This window comes from Rana temporaria, chromosome 3, assembly GCF_905171775.1.
Source record: "Rana temporaria chromosome 3, aRanTem1.1, whole genome shotgun sequence".
Classification (NCBI taxonomy): Eukaryota; Metazoa; Chordata; class Amphibia; order Anura; family Ranidae; genus Rana; species Rana temporaria.
The window spans coordinates 219,249,458-219,260,813 of NC_053491.1; the positions used below are offsets into that span (position 1 = coordinate 219,249,458).

Here is an 11,356-nt window from a genome sequence, read left to right on the forward strand (position 1 = left end):
CATTATATCTCGTCTCCCACAGTAAAAACATGGAAATCTAATTATTTTAGTAAATATAAACTGAAAATACCTTTTCTTATTAGCATTTTTATGACCTCTAGGAGTGTCTTGTTAAAGTTTGTAGAAGTAATTTTCATGTACCTCTGACTGTCCTATGAGGATGCAGGACCACCTGACCCTCTGTCTAGACAGTGCTGATTGGCCATGTGCCGATCACATGCACCCTCCCAAGAAAATAAAAAAACTCTCTAGCAATACACACCAAACTGAGCATGTGCAGATTGCCCTCAAGGCTCTGTTCTTTCAGGAGATTGATCCGGTCTTCTCCCACAGTCCCCAATCCAACAGCCTTTTTACACAATGGGGAGGATTAACCCTTTAGGTTCCATAGTGAGTTTGACGAGCATGCTTTACTGCATATACAGAATTGTTTTTACTGTTATGGGTTTAGTAACACTTAAATATCCACACACATATGGGGAGCCTGCACAAAATGCATACATTTAAAACTTGCCTGCCCCTCCCCCCAAGAATGTGCAGTATAGTGTTAATGCTGATATCATTCAGGGAGGCTTTAATAGTACTTGCCTTAATCCATGGTTTCAGGTTTTTCCTCCCCCCAGGTTTCAGTAGTTATGACTGAATATATAATGTAAATGTGGCACTAGTTTAGAACACATAAGAAGTAATAATAAGTTATAAATAATTGAATAAAGTCCATAACTGTAATCCATTCAGTGAAAAAATTGTCTGAAAAATGTTGATACAAGTGCAAAAAAAATGTGCAATATTTATAGTAGAAGTGAGGCAATCGGGTGCAGGAAAAAAACATACATTTTTATATTGGGGGGTGAACTAAAGCGCTAGCCAATACTCCAAAGTGAGAGATAAAAAATTGATAACAAAGTGTAAATTACAATTAATGCTGCTCAAATCAATATTGTGATAACAAAAAGATTGACATGAATGCGGTGGGTGATGAGCGCAAAAATGGTTAATGAATGGTGCACATGGTGCAATAGAATTGTTAATAAAAATAAAAATAAAATAAATCCAATATGAAACGAACAATCCTCTATGGTGAGAGGAAATGAATAAACCAATGTGATGAATTCATAAAGGACAACCACTGTGATTTAAATATGAATCAATATAGCAGTCCAGTGTAAAAACGAGATCTGAAAATGAAACAATAAACACAAAAAAGTTGTGGCAAAGTTCATATATGACAATTCCTATGTCAATGGAAAAAGGTGTGATGGAATATCCCAAATGGTGACTATGTGTCCGTGTATAGGTGATAGAACAATCCTCATATGCAGCTGGGCTCACAGAGCGCTTACCTCGCCAACATGGAAAGACAGCATGGTATCTCCTTAGATGGGGTACGTCCCGGGAAACAATTCCTCCTCAACTTTCTCCCTGCTGTGTCAGCAGCTGCGGTCCTGTAGATTTCAGAAACAGCGTCCTTCTCACTGTATGTGCGGCTACGGTCTTCACAAAAATGAAGACCGTAAGCCTCTGATGAAGTCACGTGTCGTGACGTAACGCGTAAGGCCCCTTAGACGTGACCGGAAGTGACGCATCAGCCCGTCCACACAGCCGGTTTTTCGCTGCACGTTTATTGTTCAAGCTTTGTACAAACCGAACATTGTTTTGTTTTACTTTTTGGACGTAAATAAATCTTTTTAGAAATACTTCACTATTGGAGCCTTTTCCATTTATTTTGGGTCATCTCGAGTGCTTTTGCACACGGAGCCTCCATTTTTGTGAAGACCGTAGCCGCACATACAGTGAGAAGGACGCTGTTTCTGAAATCTACAGGACCGCAGCTGCTGACACAGCAGGGAGAAAGTTGAGGAGGAATTGTTTCCCGGGACGTACCCCATCTAAGGAGATACCATGCTGTCTTTCCATGTTGGTGAGGTAAGCGCTCTGTGAGCCCAGCTGCATATGAGGATTGTTCTATCACCTATACACGGACACATAGTCACCATTTGGGATATTCCATCACACCTTTTTCCATTGACATAGGAATTGTCATATATGAACTTTGCCACAACTTTTTTGTGTTTGTTTCATTTTCAGATCTCGTTTTTACACTGGACTGCTATATTGATTCATATTTAAATCACAGTGGTTGTCCTTTATGAATTCATCACATTGGTTTATTCATTTCCTCTCACCATAGAGGATTGTTCGTTTCATATTGGATTTATTTTATTTTCTTTATCGTACATCACGGGACACAGAGCAGCATATTCATTACTATGTGGGTTATATGGAGTACCTTCAGGTGTTGACACTGGCAATCTCAAACAGGAAATGCCCCTCCCTATATAACCCCCTCCCATAGGAGGAGTACCTCAGTTTTTTACGCCAGTGTCTTAGGTGTTAGTCATGGTTTAGCTTGCCTCCGCATCCTTGGGATTAGGTGAGCTACCGGTTCTGTCCAAAAAAGCCTGAGCGCTAAAGTGGTCAGTAACCGGACCCCAAACCCTTGGGGTATAGCCCATAATGCTTTCTTTTTAAGAGAGCTGGACCCTGGGCCCAGAACTTAGAAAACCTTTGGGCGCCTAATGTTTTCTGTTTGCCAGGGTGCTGTATGGGTCCAGGACAGTGGATCCTTCATGGAAGAAGAAGGTTCCCAGGGCCTGAAGGTCTAGACATCCCCACGGAGATGGGGGAAGATTGGGCCTCTTGCTTGGCAAAGTCCTGCGGCATGGAGCAGGTAAGTAAGGGGAAAAACTTGCGGAACTTGGCTCTTAGCAAGTTTTTTCTGGGAGGTCACAGGGGACATGCCTAAGGTTATGCATTGCATCTGGCAAACCAGTCACATATCATGAAGATAGGATGGCTCTATATGTTATCATTCCCCATAAAAAGTGACCTCCCTGGTAGTGTTGGAAAAGCTGTGAGTGGGGCCTTTTGTGTACAAATGTATGTGTTGTGTCAGAGAGCTATGCTTACCTGCAAGCCTCCAGGCGATGCTCTATCCAGTCCTCTTCCTCATGCCTGCAAGGCAGGCAAAAAACGCTGACCTCCTCGTGTGTTCCAGGCCCGCGGCTGCAGGAACAGAGAGGCCCTTCCTCCCAACCCCCCCCCCCGTCGGCGGGCGCGCGCGCGGTGCGCGTGCACGTGTTATAGGCGCATTTGGCGCCGTTTTAGCTGAGGGGGAAGGGCGGGTCAGTGGTTTAAGGAAGGGGCGGCCCTTCCTTAGTGCCACAGCTCATTCAATACTTTGGCTTGAGGGAGGAAGGACTGGAGTGAAGCACGGGGCGCTGAGGACACACAGTGGCCAGAAAGAATACTACAGTCTTCAGAAGATTGTGGTTTAGCCTAGGAATAGGCTGTTTTTTCTTTTCCATCTCATAGTCTTTTCTTTGGCAATACTACTCAGGGGGATAGAATGTTTTTTCTTGCCTAGATTGAAAAAAAAAAAAAAGAAAAGTTTTTTTCTTTTGAAAAAAAAAAAAAGTGTCATCTGGGGTAGAGGAAACATTTTTTATTCCCCAAACAGGTGTTTGGGCATTTAACTATTTATAAGTCCCAGGTACCAATAAGTAGCAGGTGTGCCTCGGTATTGTACCATGGCATCAAAGAACAAGCCAGAGGGTACAAAAGGTGGGGATTCCCCCACAGAGTCTGAGGTCTCGGACCGAGCTATGCCGCTGCTTTCCCCACAGGGAGCCTTTGGGCCATCGGGATCTGGGGCTGGAGCTGACGCGAGTCAACCCAACCCTAAGATGGTCACGGAGGAGGTGTTGCTCACCTCTTTAAATGAGATGCGGAGAAGCATGGGAGAAATGATAGCCGCAGCTATGCGGGGTAGTAAGCGGAATAGATCTCCGTCACCCGTGCGCGGACCCTCGGAAGAGGAGGTCCTTTCCTCTGGGGAATTGGACGACCTCTTGGACAAAGACCAAGTAGGTTCAGGGATCGAAGATCCGGATACAGAGGAGTCTGGGGCAGTCTCCCTGAGGGAGAGCTGGTGGATTCAAGGCTTGACGGACTTGGTCCATAAGGCATTCAACCTGCCTGTACCAGATCTCCAGGTATCGACGATTTCAGCTTTGGGCTCACTGAGGGCGCCTCAAAGCAGTGCTGTGTTTCCGATCCATCCTCTATTGGAGGGAGTCTTGTTCCAAGAGTGGAACAAACCAGACAAGGTGTTCTTACCACCTAAGAAATTTTCTGTCTTATATCCTATGGAAGAAAAGTTTTCCAAGAGATGGGCTTCTCCTGCAGTAGACGCAGCCATCTCATGTGTTAACAAATCGTTAACATGCCCTGTAGAGAACGTACAGGTTTTCAAAGATCCAGTTGATAAGCGCTTGGAAGCACTACTTAAGAACTCCTTCACTTCTGCAGGGGCAGTAGTACAGCCAGCCGTGGCTGCGATTGGAGTCGCTCAAGCTTTATCAGATCAATTTAAGCAAATGCTTGAACTTATTCCTGCCGAGCAGGCAGAAGAGTTTTCGGATGTCCCTAAGGCCATATGTTTTACGGTAGACGCAATCAAGGATTCCATCCAGCAAGCGTCACGTTTATCGTTATCCCTTATCCATATGAGAAGACTCTTATGGTTGAAAAGCTGGGAGGCTGAGCCCCCATGCAAGAAGCTCCTGGTAGGGTTCCCCTTCCATGGAGGACGGCTCTTCGGAGAGGACCTAGATAAATACATTCAGACCATTTCAAGCGGCAAGAGTACACTCTTGCCAACTAAGAAGAAGGTTCAGGGGCCTGCGTTTAAACGACAGTCCTCCCCTGGGCAGGGGCCCTCTAATGCCAAGCAGTATCGACGGCCTCCTGCAAGAGCAAACTTCGGCTTCAACAGCAGATCAGAAGGACAGGCTGTTAGAGGCAAGAGGCAGTGGTTTCGCAAGCCAGCAAAACCAGCCCCCAAGTCTACCTCATGAAGGGGCGCCCCCACCCACGAAGGTGGGGGGAAGGCTGCGACTCTTTTCGGAGATTTGGGAAGCCAGCATTCCCGACGAGTGGGTACGGTCTTCCGTGGCCACAGGCTAAAAGCTAGAGTTCCTAAGGTTTCCTCCTCCTCATTTCCAGGAGTCGAGGATTCCAAACGATCTGGAGAAAGGAGCCGCGTTAAGATCGGCTCTAGATCATCTACTTTCCCAGGGAGTAATAGTAGAAGTACCAGTCCTGGAACAGGGGCTGGGTTTATACTCCAACCTAATGGAGGCTACGGCCCCCCGGGTGTTCACGAAGGTTCTAGCTCCAATCCTAGCCAAGCTAAGGATCCAAGGGGTCACGATCCTAGCATACCTGGACGACCTCCTAGTCATAGACCACTCGTCTCCCGGCTTGGAGCGAGCAGTGGCCCTCACGGTCCAACACCTCGAGAGGTTCGGCTGGGTCCTAAATCGAGAAAAGTCAGCATTCCAGCCCACAAGGCAGTTGGAATATCTCGGCATGAGATTAGACACAGAACAACAAAGGGTGTTCCTACCTCTGAGGAAGGTCAAAGCCATCAAGGAATTAATCCTACTGGTTCTAAGCAAGAAGGAACCGACTATTCGCCTATGTATGAGACTACTAGGCAAGATGGGGGCTACATTCGAGGCGGTGCCATACGCCCAGAGCCACACTCGCATCCTGCAGGCAGCCATCCTGTCAGCATGGAGCAGAAGGCCACAGGCCTTGGATATCCCGTTGCCACTCTCATCAAGAGTCCGGCAAAGTCTGTGTTGGTGGTTAGACCCTCAGAATCTACTGAAGGGAAAGTCTTTCAACCCAGTGGCTTGGAAGATAGTGACCACAGACGCCAGCCTGACGGGCTGGGGAGCGATTGTGGATGGTTCCACTCGCCAAGGTATTTGGGCAAGGCCAGAGAAGCTTTTACCCATCAACATCTTGGAGCTCAGAGCGGTTCGACTAGCCCTCAGGGCTTGGACGTCGAAATTGCAGGGGTTCCCGGTGAGAGTTCAATCAGACAATGCCACGGCAGTGGCATACATAAATCACCAAGGGGGAACCAGGAGTCAGGCCGCTCAGAGAGAAGTGAGCTTGATTCTCCTAGGGGCAGAGGCTCATGTGCCCTGCATATCGGCAATATTCATTCCCGGAGTGGACAACTTTCAGGCGGACTTCTTAAGCCGCCAGACTCTATTGCCGGGGGAATGGTCTCTGCATCCACAAACCTTTCAAGCACTCTGCCAAAAATGGGGAGTGCCGGACGTGGATATCATGGCATCGAGACTCAACAAGAAGCTAGACAGGTTCATGTCCCGCTCAAGGGATCCGATGGCCTGCGGAACCGATGCTCTGGTTTGCCCTTGGCATCAGTTCAAACTTCTTTATGCGTTTCCCCCGCTCCAGTTACTACCCCGCCTGCTGCGCAGGATCCGGGTGGAGCACATACCAGTCATCCTGGTAGCTCCAGCATGGCCCAGAAGGGCATGGTACTCACTAATCTTAAGGATGGTAGTGGGAGACCCTTGGACTCTTCCTCTACGGCCAGACCTGCTATCGCAAGGTCCGATCCTCCACCCTGCCTTACGGCATCTAAATTTGACGGCCTGGAAGCTGAATCCCTGATTCTCAGGGGTAGAGGTCTGTCTCAGAAAGTAATCTCTACCCTAATCAGAGCCAGGAAACCGGTCTCTAGGGTGATTTATTACAGGGTCTGGAAGGCCTATGTAGGCTGGTGTGAGTCCAAGCGATGGCTTTCTCGCAAATTCACCATTGATAGAGTTTTAAGTTTTCTCCAGCTAGGAGTGGATAAAGGATTGGCATTAAGCACAATCAAAGGACAGATTTCTGCTCTGTCAGTGTGGTTTCAGCGGCCGCTGGCCACCCACTCGCTGGTTAAGACCTTCCTTCAAGGGGTCTTACGTATTAAACCTCCAGTTAAATCCCCGCTTTGCCCGTGGGATTTAAACCTTGTTCTGTCAAGTTTACAGAAACAACCGTTTGAGCCGTTGGCTGAAATTCCTTTGGTTTTACTGACAAGGAAGTTAGTATTTTTGGTCGCCATAGTTTCCGCAAGAAGAGTATCGGAACTGGCGGCCTTATCCTGTAAGGAACCATATCTTATTTTTCACAAGGACAGGGTCGTTCTCCGCCCTCATCCTTCCTTCCTACCGAAGGTTATATCCAGTTTTCATTTGAACCAGGATTTGGTATTACCATCCTTCTTCCCTAAACCTACTTCCAGAAAGGAAGGGTTGCTGCATACCTTGGATATCGTCAGGGCCATGAAGGCCTATCTTAAAGCTACAAAGAAGATCCGGAAAACAGATGTGCTGTTCATATTACCGGATGGGCCCAAGAAGGGGCAGGCAGCTGCAAAGTCCACCATTTCTAGGTGGATTAAGCAATTAATCACTCAGGCCTACGGCTTGAAAGGGTTGCCTCCTCCAGTATCATTAAAGGCTCATTCTACTAGGGCCATGGGCGCCTCCTGGGCAGCGCATCACCAGATCTCTATGGCTCAAGTTTGCAAGGCGGCAACCTGGTCTTCTGTCCACACGTTTACAAAATTCTACCAGTTGGACGTAAGAAGGAATACTGATACAGCCTTTGGGCAGGCAGTGCTGCAGGCTGCAGTTTGAGACCCTCGGATTCCGGGGGCTCCTCTTTTTTGAGTTAAATTTAAAATTTAAGATTATTTTTCTCAACTAAGTTGGATTTATTATGATTTGAGTATTTCTCTAAATTAAATCCTTTCGTCTTGGAGATGTTCTCCCTCCCCTCATTGTGAGCATTGCTTTGGGACATCCCACATAGTAATGAATATGCTGCTCTGTGTCCCGTGATGTACGATAAAGAAAAAGGGATTTTTGATACAGCTTACCTGTAAAATCCTTTTCTTGGAGTACATCACGGGACACAGAGCTCCCACCCCTCTTTTTGGGGACCATTTTGGGAGGCATACTGCTTGCTACAAAACTGAGGTACTCCTCCTATGGGAGGGGGTTATATAGGGAGGGGCATTTCCTGTTTGAGATTGCCAGTGTCAACACCTGAAGGTACTCCATATAACCCACATAGTAATGAATATGCTGCTCTGTGTCCCGTGATGTACTCCAAGAAAAGGATTTTACAGGTAAGCTGTATCAAAAATCCCTTTTTTATTTTTATTAACAATTCTATTGCACCATTCATTAACCATTTTTGCGCTCATCACCCACCGTATTCACATAAATTTTTATATAATGTGGTCACGCCAGCTTCCACCATCCACCAGGGGTGTGCCCCAGCCTCTCACCTCAGGCAAAGACCCCAGCAGGTCTAGCACTTATGGTAAATATATCCTTAATGGCAATCTCCACTCCTTTCTTCAGAGCACCAAACCAGGTACAGTTGTGCTCATAAGTTTACATACCCTGGCAGAATCTATGATTTCTTGGCCATTTTTCAGAGAATATGAATGATGACACAAACTTTTCTTTCACTCGTGGTTAGTGTTTGGCTGAAGCCATTTATTATCAATCAACTGTGTTTACTCTTTTTAAATCATAATAACAACAGAAATTATCTAAATGACCCTGATCAAAAGTTTACATACCCCAGTTCTTAATACTGTGTATTGCCCCCTTTAACATCAATGACAGCTTGAAGTCTTTTGTAGTATTTGTGAATGAGTCTCTCTATCTTCTCAGATGGTAAAGCTGCTCAGGATCATTTGGGTAGTTTCTGTTCCAATTATGATTTAAAAAGAGTAAACACAGTTGATTGATAATAAATGGCTTCACCCAAACACTAACCATGAGTGAAAGAAAAGTTTTTGTGTTATCATTCATATTCTCTGAAAAATGGCCAAGAAATCATAACTTCAGCCAGGGTATATAAACTTATGAGCACAACTGTATATGGTGTATAGGCAGCAATTGGGGAAGTCACGTGATCAGTGACACCATGCATCGGGTGGAGCCAGGTAACTTCAATTCTGGTCATGGCCGAAAACCGTAAGTTCTTGCATTGTATCGAAGCTGAATGTTCTGATTTAACATGTAAGTTGCTACTTTTAATAAATTATTTTGTATGGAATTGCTGCACTATGGAGATCCCCTTTATCTTATATGACCCTTGAATGGAGGAGAGTGAGGAGGACGTACTTATACCTGGTTTGGTGCTCCAGGGAACGAATGGAGATTGCCATTAAGGATATATTTACCGGGGGGGGGGGGGGGGTGGCATATGCTACAACTGAAAGTGTTGGATGACAAAGATTCCAGCAGCCCGTGTAAATTTTCTAGGGCCCCTTTTTTATATTATTTCTTTGGAACATATACAAGCTCTATATTTTTTTTAAAGCTACTCCTCCTCCTTCATTCGTTAATGCTGCTGGAAGGTGTACCAATTTTCTCATATATATATATATATATATATATATATATATATATATATATATATATATATATATATATATATATATATAAGAGAGTGGGTAACCGCTCAAAGAGAACCAGGTAATCTGATTCCTGTGGTCCGAGCCAAGGATGCAGGCTATGAAGAAGCACTAAGGCATAGTGCGAAACGTCAGCTTTTCTTTTGTTGTGCTGTTTTTTGCTGTGGCATGTATTTTGTGATTTTTAATTAAAGGAGGAGTTTTTTTGGAGTGCGGCTGTCCCAGCTTTTTTCCTTCATCCTTATATATATATATATATATATATATATATATATATATATATATATATATATATATATATATATATATATATATATATATATATATATATATATATATATGACTCTTGAGTTTGGGCCACCCATGTCAACCAGAAAATTTTGAAAATAGAGGGTTGAGTCAGAAATGAGCAGCCAACACAAACTAGAGAACATGGAATTAAATATTAATGAGAATAGGAAGAATGGTAGAGCCTATAGGCCTCAGGTGGAGTGTTTATGATGGTGTACAGTGGATTTAAAGACTGCATGAATAACACAGCCTGACAAGCATTTGTTTGTTTTGTAGAGTCTTCTAAAGCAAATGACACAATTCCAAATAATTCCTCCGCCTCAGACTCCGTTATGAAGTGAGCTCACCTCCGGAGCCCCAAGAATATATCATCTCTCAGCTTGGATGCATTAAATGCAAGAGACTGGAAGCAGACATTGCACTTCACACACAGCTCTGATCACTGTGATTCCCAGGAACATATAAAGTGTGTGCACAGTTATCCAGCGTTAACTGTGAAAGACATTAGGCAGAGCTAGGAAATAGACTCCAGATATTTTGGGAAAAGTAATTGGTGCGTCCTTAAAGATTTTAATGTAAACATCTCAGAATACAGGGATCCTAAGACTGGAACAGCCACAGACCGATGCAACACGGCAGTGAATCTACTTGGTGAAATTCACATAAATGAAGTTACAGACATATATATCTGAGAGAAGGTTATCAGTTTGTATATGTGTACATGTGCACTTTTTGTACATCAATTAAGTATTGTAAATGTCGTATCTTCATATGTAAAAATGTATAAAATATATACATTATTTCAACCTGCTAAAGTGTGCTCTTATTCTCAATATGGTTAATTTACTAAAGGCAAATACAGGTGAAACTCGAAAAAAATTTATATCGTGCAAAAGTTCATTTATTTCACGAATGCAACTTAAAAGGTGAAACTAATATACGAGATAGACTCATTACATGCAAAGCAAGATAGTTCAAGCCGTGATTTGTCATAATTGTGATGATTATGGCTTACAGCTCATGAAAACTCCAAATCCACAATCTCAGAAAATTTGAATATTGTGAAAAGGTGCAATTTTCTAGGCTCAAAGTGTCCCGCTTTAATCGGTTAATTAAGTCATAACACCTACAAAGGGTTCCTGAGCCTTTAAATGGTCTCTCAGTCTGGTTCAGTATAAATAAGAATCATGGGAAAGACTACTGACCTGACGGTTGCGCAGAAAACCATCATTGACACCCTCCATAGGGAGGGAAAGCCTCAAAAGGTAATTGCAAAAGAAGTTGGATGTTCCCAAAGTGCTGTATCAAAGCACATTAATAAAAAGTTATGTGGAAGGGAAAAGTGTGGAAGAAAAAGGTGCACAAGCTGCAGGGATGACCGCAGCCTGGAGAGGATTGTCAGGAAAAGGCCATTCAAAAGTGTTGGGGACTTTCACAAGGAGTGGACTGAGGCTGGGGTCAGTGCATCAAGAGGCACCACACACAGACTGATCCTGGACATGGGCTTCAAATGTCGTATTCCTCTTGTCAAGCCACTCCTGAACAAACAACGTCAGAAGCGTCTTACCTGGGCTAAAGAAAAACAGACCTGGTCTTTTGCTCAGTGGTCCAAAGTCCTCTTTTCTGATGAGAGCAAATTTTGCATCTCATTTGGACACCAAGGACCCAGAGTATGGAGGAAGAATAGAGAGG

General features: G+C 44.4%; 1 protein-coding gene across 1 annotated transcript in view; it reads left to right on the forward strand.

Moving 5' to 3' along the window:
* WASHC4 (WASH complex subunit 4) overlaps nucleotides 1-10,475 on the forward strand; it is a 117,663-nt gene extending 107,188 nt beyond the window's left edge. Inside the window, exon 33 of the mRNA XM_040344269.1 lies at nucleotides 9,941-10,475. Coding sequence (XP_040200203.1) covers nucleotides 9,941-10,005 — 65 coding nt within the window. The 3' untranslated portion in view covers nucleotides 10,006-10,475. The remainder of the gene's footprint in view (nucleotides 1-9,940) is intronic.
* The last annotated feature ends 881 nt before the right edge of the window (nucleotides 10,476-11,356 follow it).